This window comes from Magallana gigas, chromosome 9, assembly GCF_963853765.1.
Source record: "Magallana gigas chromosome 9, xbMagGiga1.1, whole genome shotgun sequence".
Lineage (NCBI taxonomy): Eukaryota > Metazoa > Mollusca > Bivalvia > Ostreida > Ostreidae > Magallana > Magallana gigas.
In genome coordinates, this window is record NC_088861.1 from 24,973,898 (window position 1) to 24,996,373 (window position 22,476).

The following is a 22,476-nucleotide window of genomic DNA, read 5'->3' on the forward strand; positions in this document are numbered from 1 at the left end:
TAGCTGAAGTTCATGTCTCCTGTGTCTGAAAATGTATCACATCGCAACGTTATCACATGCCAATGATGAGTGCACACAACACCTGGGGACTTGTCTCCTCAGGGTGCTCGTTCATCACTTTTCTCACTTTGGGCTCGGGAAAGAGTCCGCACAAATGGTAGTAAAGATTGTATCTACTGTCGGTCGGCTGGATGGGGGAGAAATCCGTGAACTTTGGTCGACTTCCGTTGCCTTCCATCATCGGCGAAGCCATTGCGTTCATGGCCGAACTTTGCTGATTGGGGGCTGGATGGCCGCCTAGATTTGCAGACGACGTTCGGGACAGGCTCTGTTTGTGTTCTTGACCTATGACCCCAATGTTTTGTTTGCCACAAGAGGAGGAGGAGGGGGGGTTCTGTAACATGGAATGTTGTTGACTTTCACAAAAGTTGGAGGGGGCCGCATGTAAATTGGAAGTTGGTGTCTGAAAACTGAAGCCCCCTGATTGACAATGCTCTACAGTTCTGTGTGGTTGGGAGAAAGGTAGTCCTCCATACTCGTGAAATATATCATAAGGTTGTTGTGGACAGTGATAAGATTCTTGCACTGGGAATTTTAACTGGTCCTGGTTTTGCCATGACGGGGTGGGTGGATAGTCCGATTCAAACGCATCGATGCCCTGGATTCCAGAAAACTGGCTCTTATAGGCGGCACCATGCTCCAAGACTGGCTCAAAAGTCCATTTGGTTTCTCCATTGTCGTGCTGCGACCGATATTCTTGTTTTGTATAACCCACTGCCCTGGTTTTCAACTGACGAGTAGGATCTCCCATTCGCTGTGCATTCATACCAGAGGAGAACTGTTGATTTTGCTGACATCTTCTGTTGAAATCCAGGACCTCCGCAGGAAATAAGCTGTATTCGTTCGGTCCAAGATCCAGATCTCCAAGAAGATGGAGTTGCGTGTCCGACGAACTGTTTTGACGGACCATTCTCCCGAACCTCTTGTGCGAGTTATTGTCATTCCTTGTGAAAAGCGTCTCTGGCGCACTTTGCATTCTGGCCAGAGCTGCATGCTCGCTTTCTTCTCCCAAGTAACGATGCTCGGGCCTGCCGCTAAAGGGAGGAGGAGGGGTGGAAAAGTTTTCTGATGATGAAAAGGGATTCCTTGCCAGCCCAAATGCTCCGTAGTTTTCTTGCGGAAAAGGTGTCCTGGTGGAATGTGCTGCTGGAGCCATTTGGCCACGCTGAAGGCGAGGGTCCTGAGGTCCTTGCAGAGAATACTGCCTGCTGAGTTTCTGATGCTGGTGCTGCATGGGCACTGGATGGGAAAACTGTTGAGAGATGGGCTGGTGTGATGGAGGAGGAGGGGGAGGGAGCTGCTGATTCATTAGTAGCGGTTGGTGTTGTTGTTGTGAGGGGGGCTTGTTCTGCTTGACAGGCGTGGCCAACGGGCTGTTACCATGGTAACCTATGGGAGGGCTTCGGTTAAATAGTCTCTCCTCTGACTTGTGGGATTTAGTCTCCCCGGCCTCGTCCGAAAGTTTCTTGGCCAGCATCAAGTGCCCGCTGAGAAATTCCTCGTTCTGCAGCATCAGCTGCGGGGACGGTGTTGACCTCTGCATGGGAGAGGACGACCTTGACCCACATTGCTGCTCCATTTTACTGGCCATGTTGAACGGCTCCATACTCTGCATTGTGACCATGCTGAACTGAGATTCCTTGGCGTCAGATCTCTGTCTCTGGTGTTCTATATCCGCCTGCTCCATCTGTTTCCGGTGCTCGGACAGTTTCTCGTTGTAACTCTTCCACTTCTCGTCATTCTCCAGGTCCCGGCTGTCGATGTTTACCGTCACCTCGCCAAAGTCCCCACTGTGGCGTTTGACCGGGGCTTCTGCTCCCAGGCTGTCGGGGTGAGTTTTGGGGGTAAGTGACTGTGTCCTTGACACGGCCATCTTACCTCGGGAAGGTTTCTTGCACAAAGGTTGCTTAGATTTACTTCCTGAAAATATGACATAGAGTATAATATAAAAGGAAGCATAACTATGAATGGAAAACAATTTAGACATATTAATTGATTTATTCTTGCTGCATGCTGAATGAGTTTAAACTGGCAAACTATCACTGGCTGAAGTACTTGATTTATCATAAACAAGATTTAAAGATATATATGTTGCAGATATATATATTTTGTTCACTTTTATATTTCATTAATGAAATAGGCAGAGTATTGGTCTGTTATTCTGTTCCCTGTATTTATGGTGGAGAGTACCTAAATTTTAAAATTGGGGGGGGGGGGGGGATTTCATTTTTATCTTTAAAATTCTTTCAAAATGACTTTCTAAATGAATTTTCCCAATTTTTCAAAGAAGGCAGATGCAAAATCTATATGTGTGCATGCACTATGACATTTTGGAAAGAAAAAAACAAACATATTTTTGTAACATTTTCTCAGAATTTTGTTTATAAACATGATTAATTTAATCAGGGACATCACTAAACGAATAGAAATATAGCGCCACAGATCATACAGCTAGGATTTCCTGGATGAAACTGAAACTGAACTTGTTCACATGCCCTTGACATGCATAAATCACATAATTTCTAAAAATTTCTTTTTTTTAACTTCCCTGATTTAAAAAAAGAAAAAACAGTTTTCCCAATTTATTGAATGTAAACAAATCAGTTTATTTTTTTTTTTAAATGGCAGTTTGTCAGTGGGACAATGGCGAGTTGATCGTGCTGGTGTATACAAATGTTTTCCTGGTTAAAGAAAAACAATCTGTGTAATTTGAGTACACTCTGAAGTACTAGTATTTGTGTAGGAAATTTCATCCAGCTGATCAAAGAAAGCAATACCAACAGTTTTGACAATTTTCAGTTTAAATAATATCACAAAAGTGTTTAGTGAAAACATGAATACTGGTACATGTACTACATTTACATCAGAAATGATCAGTCTACTAATAAATGAATAAAATCGTGACACAGTAATTGAATATTACACCCCAAAAAAATGAAAAAAATCAATAAAATAGTTGTACTATGCAAGTATCTAGCAATGTCATTCTAAATTTGTGCTTTAATATGTACTAGGTCTTCTTGCAACACATCTTTTGAGAGAGAGAGAGAGAGAGACAGAGAGAGAGAGAGAGAGAGATACAGAGAGATACAGAGAGAGACAGAGAGAGAGAGACATACACAGATTTCTTACCATCCTGGGTTTTGCGATTTTCCCGCGCCTCCTGGATTTTCTGTTTGGCCTGTTCCGCCAGCTTCTCGTTGACCATCTTGTGGGGCATGTTGCCCCGCTCCGGGTGATAGAACTTGCACTTGTTTCCGTAGGTGCACTTCCTGCTGCCGTACGGACAGATCGGAGGCAGGGGCTCTGGCTGACGGGGTTCCTTGGACAGGAAGTTGTCCAGACTCGGACCATGCCGGCCCAGCGGGTCGTCCGGAGGCATGAACCTAAACAAACAGACAGAACACCATGATGAACTCATTCATAAACATGAAGTGTGCAACGACATAGAATTAAGTCACAAAACAAAAATGTTCCTTGTCTCATCAAGGCTTTAAAGCTGCCTGGATTTATACAAGTACTGATCATCTAAAATGTACAAATCAGCTTTGCTAGTGCTGTTTATAAAATTACACTCTACTTCAAAGGATCATGTTGACTGTACTTCATAATTAGCCCAATCCCTGGCCTCTTCAAGCCATAAGCCTCTATCATATAAACAAACGAACGAATGCACCTTTCACACCGAAATTTAAAAAAGAACAAACATGAACTTCATTTCCACAAGGGAATTTATTCAAAATTGCAAAATATTCCTTGGAATTTTCAAAAATTTAAAAAAAAAAATTAAGGTCACAACAGAACATTGTTTCTAGTTATCACATATTTTTAGCTTAATGATTTCCCAGTTTATAGTTCATGCAGTATCAAGCATAATTATAATTATTGTATATATTGTATATTAAATATTGATAAGTTTCCCAGACCTTCTCTTGCAGTAATCCTTTAAGTACACTTGCTCTATGTTTCACCTAATATTTTCCACAACTATCTCTTGCAAAGAGCTACACTTATAAAATTGCTAAAAAAAATCAATGAATGAAGCATATATTTATATATATTACATAACAACCCCCCATTCACGTTTTATTTGTTTACCTAGTTTATTAATAGCGATTCATGTTTATTTCCTCCTACAAGGAAATGCCAGCGTTATATCAGGGCAATAGAGGGATTTTTTTGAAAAATCACTTCTAATCATCATTTAATTAGCATTCAATTGCGTGTGAAAATTTTTGAATGGGCCCCCGACAAAATTAAAAAACAACAACATATGAAGTGGTCATGTGATCAAAAAGCTAAAGTGTCTGAAAGTTACGTTTAAAGAAGAACAGGTTTTTCTTTCCTCAATAGATTAGTTATTTAAATAGCGGACCTATCAGCATTGAGATTAGCTATTCTTTTAAACGTACACAAAGACACTTGTGAGAAGTGAGAAGTGAAAAAAAAAAAAAGAAACTTGGAAACTTTGATAGCACAGCTGCATCTGATTTAAGTTTTTTTTGTCAATTATTTCCTATTGGGTAAATCAAAAATAAAAGTTGGAAACCATCATATAAGAAGGATTCTTAAAGTATAAATATACATATGAGAAATCTGTCAATATTACCTAAAATTAAAATCAAATTATGACCACCTATCTGATGCAGGATAAGTTAACAGGATGAGTTAATTCAAAGTAAATTCTCTCCCCCAACCCCCCAAGACAAAATGAAAGTGAAAGTACCCCACAGTAAACAATGGCTACCTGTCATTGACAAAGGAGTACATCAGAAGCCTCTCTTCCACCACTTTGCGGTACTCTGGTTTTTCGCTGACCAGATCCCGGTAGTTATCGTTAGAGACCACGACGCCCCCGCTGTCCGACGCTAGATTCAAGATGTACCGATCATCATAGCACACCACTCTCTTTCCTCCGATTCTGCGTGCGGGTGTAAACACCAAAATCTTCTCTTTTTCCAGTTGAAACAGTATCTCCTGATCTGGAAGCATTTAATGCAGCAAACTGAATTAAGGGAAATATTTTAATGAAGCAAAATGAATTAAGGGGAATTTTTATAAAAATAAACACTTTTTCTCAATACTTTATGGCAACATTAAACCAAAAAAAAAAAATGTTTGAAAATTACCAGCTTGATGACAATATTGAAAATATTGTTCTTCTGCAGAAAAGCAATTTTCAGAAGAGTGTGACAAAAATTTTTTCAGGTATCAGGTATCACTTTCATAACACTATATATGTGTGGAGCATGAAACTCTGCATGGCTATTTCAATATCTTCCTTTTTTAATATGTGGTTAAGTACAGTTTTGTGGGTAATGCTACTCTCTCTCTCTCTCTCTCTCTCTCTCTCTCTCTCTCTCTCTCTCATTATCAAGTTAAAAAAGAAATGGTTTTTCCACATTGTTTTCTATGTTCAGTTTCCAATAATTATGACTGAACTGATTCGACACACAGATTGAAATTTCCTCTTTCAATGAAAATTAATAGTTCCCCCTATACACGATATAACTGACTAATTAACGTGAGAATCTCTTTCTCTCTAAGCAAAGATAAGGTGATCAATGTCAATAAAAAGAAGAAAAAAAAATGCCCGAATGACCTTTCATCACGGCCACATATCTTGGTTGACGTGACTTCCCTGACTGCTAGATATGTTGCAAGCAGGGCATGTCTCGTGTTCATGCCAGTATAACATGTTAACGAGGAGGGCAGCCCGGAGATCACAGACTGTCTAAATGGGGGAATTTGTCACTCTCTGCCTTTCTGGCTTCCATTACACGGGCGCAAAATCCGGAAGATGCCGTAATTTGTCAATTTGTACACACCGTTTTTAATCTAGTCGGGGATTTTTACCTTTGTCATCCTGACTCCGGCTTTCTAGCCTTATTGAACTGTGTTTATCAGGAGTTATGAAACACAGATTGACAAATTAATACCCTGGTTTTATCGATTTTTACTTCACTTTACATCCTAGCAACTTTGCTTTTCCTATATGTAATTGCACACCCCAATATAACCCTCCACCCTCCCTTTTCTTCATCTTCCAAAGTCGAGGGTTTTTGATCCGCACCGCTTCTCACATAGTGGTGCGGATCAAAAACCTTTGACTTGGGAAGATGCCTTTTCTTCACCACTTTAAATTCATGAAGATACATGTTAAGGTAAGGAGAGAAGACGTTTTCTTCAGGAAAAAAAGTTCTTGTGTGTGAATATATTGTTAACCTGTCAATTCCAGTTATTTTGCACGTCACAAGTTAATAATCTGTACATCAGATTAATCAGACAATCTATCAATGCTATGGCAATATTCTATTTTTTTTTAAATTAATACACAACTTTTTCACTCAATTTCACTCAGGTATAAAGGCCTGCTGGTTGTTACCGTCATTAATATCATAAAGGTATTGTTATATAAGTATTATTATCATGATTATTGGGGGGGGGGGGGGATGGTATTTTGCAATATATAGCGTACAAGTTGTTATTTCTGACTCGATGGACACAGTGGATAGCTTAGCAGGTGTTAACAGTTACCTGTGATTTTGGCATCAATGCGTGAGGTTTCTTTCCGCCACTGAGGCACGAAGACGGTGATGGCTTGGTGACCTCGTTCTCTGAACCAATCGACAGCCAGCTGTATCCCTCGACACGAGAAGATCTCCTTGTTGCCATGACTGTAAATGATACGAGTTCTATCTGTTAACCCTGAATCTTGTTACAGTGTCGACTATTGGCAACAGAGGCTTCCTAGAGTATCCAATTCATTGTCAAACACCCGCAGCTGTATCATCTATTTGCAGTATTTCACAACCCTCAATAAAATTCAGGTTCAATTGGAATTATTAAAGACTATATATCTTTTTTTTCCATTACCTTGGGAGTGAAGTACCTTTTTCCCATTATCTGGAGAGTGAAGTACCATCTATTCAAAGTATTTCACAACTCTTGATAAAATTCTGTTATAAATTTGATTATCATTAAATACCCCCCCCCCCCAATTATCTTCTTAGTGAAGCAAGAATGCTTAGTTTCCATAGCTGACCAAGTGAATAATATATACAGTTACCAAAAGTCTGTCTCTTATAAGCATCATCAAACGAAGATAAAACCAGCAAAAGCTACTGGTACTAGTATCAAAACTATAAAGCTTTTATACTGACATGTTGCATGTGTTGAGATATTGTATATAATATATAAATTAATACTACATTTAAGATTTGAATCAAAAAAGATTTCTGTACAAACCTCATTGCAACATTGCTACCATCGATAACAATATGACGAAAATTTGAGGAAGAATCCGAAAGGTCGAAACAGTTCTCAGGGGTGAAGTTCAAAAGGTTCTCTGAAGAACCCTCCATTGCACAGAAACTCGAGTTCCCCTCATCGCTGCTCTTTGAGTCCCTGTCCACACTCGTTGTGCTCAGCTTGATCAGTTCCGACAGAATCTCGTTCTGTCCCGCTTTGTTGCCGAGTTTCTTCAGCACAGATGCCAGCTGTGACTCGGAATATCCCAACTTGAGCGCAAACTCAATCTTCGTGTTGTACTCTTCTTCGTCCGTTGTTTCTTCGTCGTCCGAAGAAGTCGAGGACTGATGAGAGAGTTTTAATCTGGACAGCGAGTTTTCGGCCAGTCTCAGTTCATTGCCGTATGACACCGTCTTGGTCAGGGGATTTTTTCTGGGCTCTGATAGGGATGACGGAAGGGGACCCATCCCCACCGACATGGTCCTTTTCAGGGCAGCGTGCGCCCGTTGGGGTCTCTTTCCCCCCGACACAGAGACATCTGAAACTTTATTAGCACTTTCCACTGTACGGTGTTTCACCGATGATATATCCGTCTTTTCTGTTACATCACCACAGGTTGAACTCCCATTTTCCTTCATAAAGTCTACACCTCCACTACTACTTGAACCGTTCTTGTATGAAAATTCTGACCCTTCATGAAACCCACTCTCATCATGTCCTCCCCGTAATCGTATGTCGATACAGGGCGATATGCTGTTGTCTTTCTTCACCATTCTGTCTATCAGGGCTTGGGCGATGCTGACATTCTCCTTCTTCCCAAAGATGCACACTTGTGAATTGTCCTTCGATAGATCCACTACTGCTTGAGAGTCCCTCTCAACCCTCGACTGGAATTGCTGAACCATGGCGAAATCAGATTGAGAAAGGGTCAGGACAATTCGACTCACTGAGTCTCCATCTGCCGTTACGGATTCAAGGTAGCTCTGAAAACACAAAACACAACAATCATTAATTCATTGCTCTCCTTGTTTAAGCCTTTCAATCTAAACCTACCTACAGCCACCAAATCAAGATCCTCCACCCCTTCAAACAGAGGGAAGAGCTAAAAGTGTTTAAACCATAAAAAACTACAGCAAAGTATAAAATCTGACATCGGTTTTATTCATTTATTTTTTTACACATAAACCACTGGTTTTTCCATTAATAGTAACTCTCTGTCCACTATAGTGACTTGTCGATGAAGTATGTCATACCAGAATGAATGCATGCATGTACACGTTCATACCAAAACAACAGAAAGTGATACTGCAGGGTTATCTCTAAGACTCGAGGGGGTGGGGAATTCCCCCACCAATAATTACCCATCTATTATTGCATTTCAAAGACAAAGTAGCTTTAAGCAAGACCCCCTTCTACTTTTTTTTTTTATTTCGTCCTTCTGCTTCAATTTTTTAAGACAATCCTAAGATACTGGTAGGTAAAATACTACTTAATACATGTACATATGTACTAGTAAGGACATATACGGTAATACCTACATGTATGTGCTGAGACATGAATGTACACACACATCATGATCATTCTTTAAACACCAGTCAATTGTCATGAGTGAGAAAAGGGCCATCAAACATATACAAGTGCCAGTACTGTACATATGTATATCAATAAATGAAAAGAGAAACTGGAAAAACTATACATTAATTTATCTGAATCTATATGGAAAATCCTTAACCCCATTTATACCACATGAAAACAATTTAATGTTTAGTGAGTACTCACGTCAAAAATTCCAGCACTTAAAACCACTGTACTGTGCTGTTTTTCGTCATACTAAATTTTCGATAATTTTTCTGACAGCGACTTTGTAATTTAATTGCTATAAGCTTAACATAGATACATTTAACTCGGCAATATTTTAATATCCTACATGTCCAAAGTAGCTTGTAAAATTAAAACATATAAATCAATTAAATGTACACATATTATAATAAATCTTTAAATTAAAATTTTTCACTATAAAATTTTATTAATACTGGTATGTATATATATATAGAACAACTTCACTAAATTTAAAATGTGTAGAGGTCAAGTGTAATAATTTAATTTATAAAACGTATTTTATTGAGAAATCAAATGGATTGGGTAACAGGCAAACCCTATGTAAACCCTCTCTAAAATGCTAAAGTTTAATACATGATTGTATCAACACTTGCCTTTAAGTTGTATTTTCCAGAGAACAAATATTTTCCCTTTGAACCATGAGAAAACAGATAAAGACCCTGCACACTTGCTGAGCACAGAGAGGACATCGAAGCACACTGCATACAATGACTCAAATTCTTTTTTTTAAGATTATTTTGAATATATTAATATTCATATTCCCTCTAAAAATAAAGTTGTTATTCTAAAAGTCACCAAGTTTACAATAAAATCCATCTCGAATTGAAAGTCAGCTGCTTATAAGGTTTAATATACCTGTACAGTCATTTGTCAATTCAAAAGTCAAGTTGAACACGTGAACAACGTCATCGAGTAAAATGACATTATTTTTGAAATGCCTTCACAATTAGCTGACACACAAAGATATATCCTTGTTTATTCTTCGACTTGATTAAAAATTTCAGGGGCCCACTCATCATTCCGACACATTGCCACTGAAACATTACATCATTCGTACGTCATTTTACCATCATCGTCATTTGCCGACAACACCTATAAGCACCTATTAAAGCTTCGACGTACAGTTCCATATTAACATTGATGGTATAAATATATATTGATCACATTCCGTTTGCGTTCTCTTCAATTAACACAACACCCAAAATCATGCTACAGCTTAAAGCCTTCAATCAGTTTATTCATTGGTCACTCATGCAGTTAAAAGTGTTATCGAAATTTTTCATTTTTATTTGACCCACACGATTTTCATTTACTAATTAAGTTAAAAACATTATTCCAATTACATGCTTTTGAGAAATAAAAGGGTGGGTACATACATACATATACATGTGCTAGTATGTCAGGAATTTAATCCTTTGATAATGAAATATCAGAATGTCAAGTGGTTTGTTTTTTTTATAAGTATCGCGGCACTCTGTTTTTAGTAATAGTTACTGGTAAATGCATGGTTTCTTCATTGATTGAGTCATTCCTTGAAAATTCAAATGTTACAGTCCTGGTACATCACAAGAGCTCTATATGTGACAGGAGATGTTATTGATAAAATCATCATTTAATAAATCCACAAAAATTGAATGCCAATTGAATTATAAATTATTAACTTTACTAAATTAAACATATTTTCTTTTAAAAATGTATTGTAAATTTTACAAGTACCTAAAATTACAGAATTATACAATATCTAATTGCATCAAACACTTTTTAAACATGTTTATCGTAAAGGTGGCCTTTTCAGGTAGAAGTAAACAACGGAGATTACGGTTTAATTCATTTCCCTTATAAACTCCCACGTCATCCAACATGATCGAACAAGAATAAAAATACTTGTAACTCTAGCATGTCTAGAGTTATTATTATTTGAAAAATCTGACACCAAAATAAAAAAAGGTTCAAACACGCAGGAAGATCACCTGTCAAATTTTTTTCTCTCTTTTATTATTAATATCTCTGGAAACAAAAACTCAGTCCTCCCACAACTATTGATTAAGATTTTTAAAAAATGGGAGTATGATCTTGCTAGTGGCCAGTATACATGGTAAACAACAGTTTACTGTCAGTGACTGCCATATATGAAATATATACTTCTTTCTACTATATTAAAATCCACACCTTTTTTCGTCACACTCAGAAACTCTGATGAAAAAACCTAGTATTTTTATTTGAGTACACGAGATGAATAAACTTGTCATAAATTGATTTTTCCAACATGTTCAATACATTAATGAATATGTCAAAAAACTGTAAATCTGATTGACTGAGTATGGTACAAAATTAATGAAAATGTGCTAGAATTTATGATTTCTTCCATACTGTGTTACACAGCTGTGTCAATTGATTGAACAATATTCGACACTGTCTCCTATGCCAGTACATGAAATAATTGTTCAATATTTCCTTTTTAACAAAACTGGGAAAGAAAGAAACAAATTCAAGACAAAAGAGAACATTCAGCGTTTGGTGTCCATCATAAAAACTGTTTTATAGCTGTATGGTTTTGGGGGTTTTTTTTTACATCAATAACGGCATATTTCAAATCAAAATTCATAATCATACAGAGTCTTATAAAGAAAAGAGTTTTCTAAAAACTTGGTACATTATTACGGTAATCAATTTCCATTATAACTATTAACTATAACATGTCACCAATACATGGTTGCCATATGGTATATTCACAGCTGAAAAACACTTGACCATTCATAAAGGTAGAATAACACATCATCACAAAAAGGCTGACCTTTGATCGAAACAACATTTTTTTTTTATCAAAAGGATTTAATTGACCACAACATGTAACTTACTCCATAGCCGAGTGGATATTGTGTCGGGCTTGTGATCCGTACATCCCGAGTTCGAATCCCGCAGGGGCTTTTGTTGCTTCTTACTGAATAAGGTTTTTTAGATATTCCTTCTCTATCCCCAAACTGCAAATGTTTTGCTTATTTGACATATGTACAGTTTATTTATCATTATATCTTTGATAATCAAATAATCCACTGTTAATTTGAGTGACTTTTTCCAGGTGTGTTATTCCACCTAAAGGAGGCTGGGTGTTGTCAGATCAACAAATTACCTTACTGGATCTAACTTTAAATTTTTAAATATGATTTTTAAAGCTATAAACTACGTGTTATTAAGAGGGCTAGCTGATTGGTCGTGGCCATTATCAGATTATCTTGTTTCTTGAAATGAAGAGTGTATTAATAGCGTATAAGGATATAAGAAGATATTTGAACGTTAAAGCTGAAATACCATATATATATGGAATTTTTCTTTACCATGAAATTCAATGGTTAATGGCTGTTGGAACAGGAAACTCCAGGTAATTGACCAAATGGCTTTAACCAGGAAGTTGCCTGATGAGGTTTCCTTTTTATTCAACACTTGAAGAGCTATAACTGTCACCATTAAGAACAGTCATTGAGATATAATTTTTACAGTTTCCTTGCTAAGCTATGCATAAATGAGAATGAAAATTATTAATAATATGCAAAATAAATGGTATTAAATAATGCAATTCCTCTGTGAAAACATGGGCAGAGTTTTGGGCTTGTTTGGATTTAGAAATCTTTTATCAATGCATGTATTTCATGTTTTTATTGAATGTTATTTGTCATGATTATCAAGTATTAAACTTTTATATTTCTTTTATGTCTATGAAATGTTTTTTTCAGATACAAAATAACTTTGAAATTGCAGCTTGAAAATTTTTTACTTCCGTGTTAATGAAACATACGTCTGCTGTTGATCGTACTCTTCATTCATAATTCAATGGTTTTACTAAAAAAAATTGGCATATGCATCTGTCATTATTCTGCACGTCTTGGAAATTAAGCGACTGTCCAACAAGCATGACGAAAAATCCCCACAATGCAGCTTAATCATGATCATGAAATACCGTCTTGAGTGCATGCATATGTAATCTGTGCATGGTGTGGCATGAATCTGTAAGCTATTTGAGTTGTAAATATGATAATAGGCTTATATTGGTATTACAATAACACTCAAACATGGATGAATTACTCCAGGAAGGGGAAATCATTGCCAAAGAGGTTAATTCCCACATAATAAATGCAATAATATCTCCATAATTAATTGCTAATGGGATTGCTTCATAAGGTAGGATCAAAATCAAATATATATCAATGTGCCAGCCACACAATACCGATTACAACTGTTATTTATGAGTTTGTATAATTGTATATATTATGCGGCCTGATATCAAAAGAAAAATCATACAAGTCATAAGCCATCTCTATATATATGTGCTGTCTTCTGTAGGTGTTAATTAATTTAGGGAGTTAAATTGGGAAGGAAAAAGTTGGGGAAGTAGTTGAGGGGGGGGGGGGGGGGGGGGGGGAGGGGAGTGAACTTAACTTGGCAATTAATGATCTAATTTTTTTAACTTTCACTTTTACATGTACCTAAAAGCCACCTGGTCAACGTCAGTTAAGTAATCATATTTCTACTTTTATGCATTATTTTGTTTTCACTTAATCAAGACTCGTATGCAGAGAGTAGTAAGCATTTTACCCAGACACGTGATCTGTAAGCTATTGATAAACAACTCTTATTAACTGCACAAGCAAAGTCTGTTACAGTAAAGTTAATAATGTTAATTGAATGATATCTAATACAGTACATGTATATATACATGTATAGGATACCATGTATCAATTTAATAACCTATAGCACTAAAGCAATCTCTATAGTGCATCGTGATTTTTGGTTTTGAAATTGGTGCAAGACCAGGAAATGCAAAAAACTATTTGTAATGCATTCACCTGTAAACCTGCAACTCTGAGCTGCAGCAAATTTAACACATCTTTTTTCTTGAATACCGATGTCAAAAGATCAGATGAACCATCATTACACATGTATGGAAATGAAAATTCCAAATCTGTTGTAATTTGTACTTGAAGACTTAAATGATATGACATACTTGTATTTATATACTAGCCTAAATGTATAGGAGTTTGAATCTGATCTACTGGGATGTCAGTCAATTAAGAATATTAAATGCAACTACTCAGACATGCATATCAATAAGACACCCAGTCTACAAGATCTATATGGTTCTAGGCCCCCGGCCATGTCAATTCATTATCTTTTGTAACAAGATAGTCATAGCAACACTTCTATGCATACCTCAACTCCTCTCTCTCTCTCTCTCTCTCTCTCTCTCTCTCTCTCTCTTAAAGGCCGAACATTTTTACCGGGTGGTAAATCTCAGGTGAAGGCGGGGCTTAATTTCTAGAGGTGTGAAAGCCTCCGGGGCTTGCAGTCTACCTGCGGTCGTGAACGCTGCTAATCACTATACACAGGAAGCAAATTAATACACAGGAAATAAATAATTAGTCATAATTGGTCTTAGTTTGAATATGTTATTGTTCTAATGACCACACGAAGCGATTTTATAAAGAAATGTTTTGTGTCGTCCGAATTTTCTCTAAGCACACGTGCGTAAAGTACAATTGAAAAAAATTCAGTAAATTAATTCTGCTTTGAAAATATAAGTCGGTACATTGTGTTTAGCCCTTGACATTGTTTAGGAAGGTAATTTTAATAAATATAATTGTATAAGAAAACCATACGACCAGTTCGAATATATGGAATGTAAAGGTAGCCATTACACGGTGAGAATTAATGGAGTTCGTTTTCCATGGAATGACGTTTTCGTGCAACAAGTTCCAGTTGAGTGTATTACCAGTAAATACAGCATTAGTAGCTCAGAAGAGTGTATGTGCCTTGGAGCTGATCATGCATCTTCGTAGAATTTATTAGATCACATGCATTCAACATGATTGAAATATAAATTACGTATTTTCAATTACTGAATAATTATTTTTCATAAACAATGTTAATACTGGTAATGTTAAAAATTCAATTTTTAATCCCCCTTTTAATACATGACGGAAGATATCAAAGATAACGTTGTTAATTGCTAGTAAACAGAAATCCGCGGACCTGGCAAGATTACGCTCGGACGATCACGTCAATCAAACTGGGTGCTATTGTTTCAAACTTGATTGACAAGCGGCATCTTTTTGAAGTTTGTACAGGTAAAAAAGGGGGCGTTTGTAAAATGTTCGGCCTTTAACTGATCCCCACACGATAAAAACGTCAGCTCAAATCGGTGATTAATCGCACTGCACCTGCAAGTAGGTCATTAAAAGGTGCCACTCATTGCACGACTACTGCGACATATAACATTGTCATGTATATACAAAGATATTGCAGACTCGAACCTCCATATCAAAACACATTTCCCATGCTTTGTGACTCCCACTAACTGAAAAATCTAACAAGATTTACTTACTTTCGCCTTTTTAATGTTTTGCGATGTGCCATTCTCATCCGCTGATGACATGCATATTTTCGTACACAGTTTATCCTCGTCATAACACAGGGCGATGTTTACATGAAAAACCTTGTACACTCGCGCTTTATACAATTCAATCAACGGCTCTTTTGACTTATCGACATAAAAATCATCTATAGTCATTATAGACCCAGCAATATCCAAAAAATCCTTTCATTTTCCGAATCAGGTAGTGCAAATCCTCTTTACAATCGTGACATTTTTAGACGTTCTACAGGTGGCGCTGTAGCCGGAAATGACCTTTCAATAGGTCAAATGTCTACAAACATAAACAAAACCACGTGTTTGTCCTGAGATCATTCAGCTACCTATTTTTAGATGAGATTCTTGATTATTGTAACATTGTTTTTGAAATTCTTACCATGCTTATATATTGTAAATATAATATTAACATTGTTAAATTTTATTATATGTTAATCAGGGACGTCATCTGTACCATCAGGCACGTAGCATGAGGGGGGGGGGGGGGGGGGGGGCAGGGGGGGGGGGGCCTGCCCCCCCCCCCCACTTTTTCTCGCAGCAACAAATTTTTTAAAATTCACATATAAAAAATGGAATTATAATGGAGTTGGCCTCCCCACTTTTTTGGGAGTATGTAAAAAAAGGAGATGGAAATAAGGAAATAAGGAGTGAAATTGAAGTTAGAATTTTTGGATGAGTCTAGCTGGCCCCCCCCCCCCCCACTTTAAAAAACGATGCTACGTGCCTGACCATTGTGTGTTTGATGTATATATATATATATATATATATTTATGTATCCGTTAAAAATATTAATATATTTTACAATGTTTTTCTGGGGTTTTTGTATTTGTCAGGTGCATGCTATAGGTTCATGCTAACAAGTCACGATCGGCCGAGGGTTTTTCTTAAATAGCAACGACAAAAGACATATGCATGCATGCATGACCATAATATATATAGTGCCCGTCTCTCTAGCTGTTTCGTACGTGACAATGTTGCGAATGAAAAGAGAACATACTTTTAACTGTGGGACGAATTTCGATCATTTATATAAAACACGTGGTTTTGCATGTAGTCAACGGACAATATACTGTTAAAGAAAAAAATAATACCGATATATCTATATAGACACATATGATGGAATTTGTCAATACACTAGCCTATGTTAACGTGCCCATGGTGCCTTGCATTTGCATGGTGATTTATCATTGTAAGACCCAATCAGCGATAAAGTTCCTTGTGCGATTCTGTATGTTCAACGACCGCGTTTATAGTTCATTAGCCAGGATGATATGTTAATGAATGATTCATCCTACAATTATATAAGCTTGTCAGCCAATCTCGATCGGCAGAGATTGACAGAGGGGGTGGTGCATTGTTTTGAATTACACGCACTTGTTATGATATAGCCGTGTTAAAGAGAAGGGGAAAAGAGATGGATAGAGAGCGGCATGGTCCAATCCGTCATTGACAGCACGTAGAAATTTACAGCATGGGTTGGTGCAGCCCCCCCCCCCCCCTCCACTTTGTAATCGATTTCTTTCTAAATATGAAAGTCATTTAATTTTTTTTTCTGGGAGTTTCAACGTGTTTGTAAAAGTATGGCTTTGGGCGAAGAAAGCGTACATGCATATATCTATTTTTATTTTGTTTCAGCATAGGTTTTATTTTGTCACGATTTTGGGGTAAGTTTGTCCCTCCACCAATTTGGAGATTGACACTCTGTGCCTACATAGTAAAAATGTCGAATTTTGAACCGTCATCTATAAAATCAAATTGGAAAGGGGGCCTGGTGGTGGTGGTGGTGCTGGTGGGAGGGGGTTATTTGTATAACCTCTACACACATATAACATGTCCGCAAGTGTGCATAAAATTACGCATAGAATTAATACACATATTTATATAGTATACGATGTAAAAATGGATAGGTCGTGCTGCTATGTCGTGGCGCTGTATTATATTGTCTCTTACACTATAACACAGGTCAACCACAATCGAACTATTGTGGGTTTGTTTGTGGCCAGGAGGGGGCGTTATATATAGACTCCTTTAAGTGCCATTATAAAACAAACAAGATATATAAATAATATACTTATGTGGGGGAGGGGGGGTGTCCTGAGAAAAAAATGTCATGTGAACACCCCCCCCCCCCTCCATTGCATAAATACATGTTTACAAAATGAGAGCTACATAGATACCGGTATATAAATATCTTAAAAAGGTTTAATAATATACTTAATATGACAGCTAAATCGGCAAATACAGACGGTCATTTGACCTGAATCAAGAAAAATTAAATGAAAGTATTAAGTTCATAAATTACAATGTTAGCATTACCTATCATGCATTGCAATATTTTCTCCTTCAATATATCTACTATTTGATTTCTTCAACAATACACATATGTCTATGAATATACAATACAATATCTATATATTCACCTACCTGAATATGTATCTAAGCGTACTCCATTCCTAAATCGCTGTAGGTGAAATATATCACTTTCACAATTGTCTTTTGTTTTTCTTCTTTTTCAGATGTATGTAATTTCCCCGATTTTCACTTTGATTCAATATATTCTTTTACTAGCCGAAAAGGTTCATATTGCAAGCTCACAAACCTTAACTTATTGGTCGAAAAATAGACACAGTATAATTTTCCAAAAGTGTAAGTATTCTGGGGGAGAAATATCAACTTTAACGCCAAAAAAAACGTATACTTGCTCGCGGCTGTAGAAGTCTTAAGAAACCTTCTACACGCGCCGCTATGTGCGTTTAAGCCCTAGGGCCAGAATCGTGACTTGATAGAATATTTCTAGACTTGCCAGAAAAGCGATACACACGATTGTTATAGCGAAGTACGTCACATATTTTAAACTCCAAACATAAACAGTCGGCCCTTTTGAAATACACACCTGAGCCGTTATTTAGCACAGGTGCTCTAGTCTAGCAAGCAATTATCACACAAATCAATGGATAAAAATCGATCTGCCTGTCTCAGACGATATAATTCGTTTCGGACTCTCTCTCTCTCTCTCTCTCTCTCTCTCTCTCTCTCTCTCTCTCTCTCTCTCTCTCTCTCTCTCTCTCAATCTAATTAAAATTAGATGTTAGATCCGCTCGCTTACTCGCTACACAAGCGAGTAAGCGAGCGGATCTAACATCTAATTTTAATTAGATTCTCTCTCTCTTTCTCTCTCTCTCTCTCTCATATATATTTTAAAATGTACCCGTTAGTGTCTTGACCCTAGGACGCCCTACTTCTTACCTTATCGAACACTAAAAGTCACATTTATAAACTTGTTACAATAATAATATAGACACATAGTTATACAGGTTTATTTCCTAACCCAGGTGAAATCAAAACATCGTGGCCAGAATAATAAAAGTCAAATTATTCTGATTACGGATATATTAATAGAGAAATGCCAAACGTACATGTACGTGGAAAACATATATCAAACTCATTCACTAAAAACACAACACATTGATGCCAACTACATGTACCATGCATATATACTCTCAATCGTACCCTTTTGATAGGCGGAGGAGGTGCTTGGGGGTGGGGGGGGGGGTGATGTAATGTATGTCGTGGAATAGGGAGCTAGCAGCCTCCCCCCCCCCCCCCGTCAACCCTTCTAAGCTAGGCAAAAATTACGTATATTCTCTTTAGATATCATAATTTATATGTAAATACAAAATTGAATTATACATAAATCTTAAAAGTTTATATAGTAGTTTTTTATATATGAAGGGGCATATACTTGTATTTCAAAATCATTACATCTAAAATTGACTTTGGCGACAAGTGCTTTCATGTCTCTTGATCGATTACAGGATACAATGTTGACTTCTGATAATTTTTTTATCATCATTTCGCCGTGGCTTATAAGTATTTTCATTTTTCCAATGTGTGAACAGTAGCACAATTTGTAAACTCATGAAAATGTAAAATCCTGCACGTTTCAAATCTCGTCAATATAATATAAAAATATGGATCTACTAAGAATATGATAGACAGTATATAGGTATCGCTAACAAATTCTACGGTTTAAGACGATCCAATAACATTTTCATCGACATCGACCTGTCTTATCATTTCAACGCCCACTTATTACCACCCCCTCTCCTCGACTCCCTAAGCCCCCACCCTCACCCCACCCACCAACCCACACACAGACAAAATCAATAATTTTGTGTGTTGACATGTATACATACGGTTTGAATTAAAATAAAAATATAGCTATTTACATAAACCCTCCCCATCTGTCTATATGGTCTATTCTTTTAAAATAAGACAAAAGGATGTGACAAAAGTCAGACCTCTCTTTGTTATATGCATACTATGCTGAATTAGTAAACAACCATGCAAATATTAATTAAAAACAATTGTAACAGATTTTATATAGTGCCATATGGTTTTCTTTGCAGAACGTATATCCGGTCAATTTAGATTGTAATTAATTATATTCGTTCTCATTTCAATCACTATTCGTGACCAACACAATTAATTAAACCCATTAAAATTAATGAGATAGAAATCGTGTTAACTTTTACGACAATTAGGAAAATTTGTATTTTTAAATACTTTACGATTCCATCAAACAAGACATTCATTGGCTATATATACATGTATATATATACAATTAGTCATGCAGCCGCACATTTATTTTTTTTATATAGAAAGAAAACGACGATAAAGCCCCTTATATAGACATAGTTACATATGTACATGGATATATAAAATTAATGTCGTTATAAGTGTGTTGGTAATATCTATATATATACCGATATAATTTTCTTTATCAGTCACATAGGGAACGTGGGAGAGTCGGGGCGGGGTGGTGTGGGGCAGATAACTCCACTTTTTTTTAATGTATCTTTTTCTTATATTTATTAAATATCATTAAATAAATCATAAATATACAAACATAATGACCCCCCCCCCCCAAATTTTGTCTGGCTTCTCCTTTTTTTTTTTAAATAATGATGCTACGTGTCTGTTTATTTTTTGAGTTGCTCTCCTGGGTGCATAAACACTTAAAAATAAGAAGAAAAATTAAGAAATCTAAATGTTTTTTATACATGTATATAACAATCATACAATAGGCAGAGATTTGGCTTACCCGTGTTCTCTTTATACTTTTATTTTTTATGTTTAAAATGGTTTACTGCATGGTGCATTTTAAATGATTGACCAAAATATTGAATGTTAATTAAAGTCAAGTTACAAGCGAGATACAGAGGTAAGAATAGATTGTTATGTAAACAAAGCTCGAGTCTTATAATTGTTTACAAGAAAAGAAATGTAGAGAATTGCCATTTCTAAGTCAAAATGACATGTAAAAAACAATTTCAACTAACTCAGTATCTTATTAAATACTATTATATCAATAACAAAAAGTTACATTTGATTGAAACTTACACCAATACAACACATATGTAAAAAATGACAATATTCGAGCTTTGTTTACAAAACAAAGAATTCTGAACTCTGTATCTTGCCTATAACTTTGTATTTGACTTTCAAATTTTGACATAACATTATAAGCTTCTATATTAATCATAAAATTATAAACATTTAAAATCGAAAAATAAAATTTGAAAATTTTAAGTCAAATTGTGTTTAAGTCCCTTTAAAAAATATATTTCAAAAAATCATGAAGAATAAACAAAGCCAAAATAAAATTAAAAAGAATTAATGAAAGCAAAATTACCAGCATTGCAATGATCGGCAATAAAATATAGTGCTGTGGAATTAAGACTCAAAGCTGGGGTGACGAATGGCGAACTGAGTCTGTTTAAAAAAAATAAACGCATACATGTACATGCATTACAAACTGTATAAATGGTTAAACATGTATTGGATGTGTTACCATGGATATTCGTATAGATGCATGTATATTTAATTGGACACACTAATTTCTTTCGCACGACTTTGTTAATTAACATCGTATTGGCTAAACAGGAAAGAAAGGTACATTATTCCAACTATGGTCATACATTCTTCTTTGAAAATAGTTCAGTTTGGTCATGCATGCGGTATATATATAACATGTGATTTTTTTATTACTGACCTCGAAATGCAGATGTAGATATTATCAGTCTCGCCGGGCCCCTTATGTAATTTTTAGTTTAAAAACAAAAAACACAAACAAAAAAACAACAACAGCAAAATACACGTGAAACAATAACATCATGCACTACTAAATTGTCATTCATAAAAAGGGTGCAGATATTATATAACATTCTTATTTCAAAAATTTGCAAGTTCATTAACTGCATGCGTCACAAAATCTTAATTTTTTTTTTGTCTTGTGACTATCAACACAACCTGATCCTTCGTCATCTTATATAATTCAATTAACAAATTGCGTGCATCGCGAACTTTCATAAATTTTTGAATTAAAAGCGTTCACTTTATATCAATTCTCCTCTTTTAAAAACAATGCATGCATGGCTCATATTATGACAGGTCTAATTATAAATTCTGTGCGGGGTTGAGGGATTTCGTAAACTTTTCGGTGTTTATTGCCCTTGAAAGAAATTTTCATAAATTTGAAATTCAGATTGAGTTTATAAAAAGACTCATAAACATCCCATGACTAAATTCGTCATGAGTTCCAAATTCTCGCCATATACTGACAGAGGAGCAAAATGTCAAGATCTATTAATTAATTACTCAAGTAATCTTCTCGAAGCGGTGACATGCAGCTTTATAAAACTTACTGAATTAATTAAAGTTACGAAAATATACAGATCTTGGAGGGAAATCTTAATTGATTTTGAATATCACATCGCCTTTTATTTAATTATAGGTCTGCTAGCTTCACAATTTTGTCGGATATTTTCTAGCTGCAATAAAGTAGCCCTCTCCCGTTTTTTTTAAATTTTGTTTTTGTTTTTTTTTGGGGGGGGGGGGGGGGGGAGGGCCCTCTCCAGTAAACATCAGATATAAAAAAAATCAGAGAGGGCTACATTGTTGCAGCTAGATATTTTCGTAACTTTCCTACAAAAATTTGCGAGCGTTTTCGGATTTTTCCCGTAACAGTTAAAATGTCGTTACAATGTATAATCAAAAAGAAATGTGGATTCCCCGAAAGAATGCAACAGTGACCACTTTGTCTACATCTTTGGCAATTGGAA

General features: G+C 36.2%; 1 protein-coding gene across 2 annotated transcripts; it reads right to left on the bottom strand.

Moving 5' to 3' along the window:
* Nucleotides 1–18,090, bottom strand: LOC105327943 (uncharacterized). 2 transcript variants are annotated; one of them, XM_011428626.4, is made up of 6 exons: nt 17,777–18,090; nt 7,309–8,294; nt 6,598–6,737; nt 4,808–5,042; nt 3,193–3,446; nt 1–1,980 (listed from the first exon to the last, which is right to left on the bottom strand). In XM_011428626.4, the coding sequence occupies exons 2-6, from the start codon at nt 8,214–8,216 to the stop codon at nt 53–55; spliced, it is 3,465 nt and encodes a 1,154-aa protein (XP_011426928.3). In that variant the 5' UTR covers nt 8,217–8,294; nt 17,777–18,090; the 3' UTR covers nt 1–52. The 2 variants fall into 2 exon arrangements, with proteins under 2 accessions (XP_011426928.3, XP_011426927.3); XM_011428625.4 differs by lacking the exon at nt 17,777–18,090 and adding an exon at nt 15,308–15,605.
* Between the last annotated feature and the right edge of the window lie 4,386 nt (nt 18,091–22,476).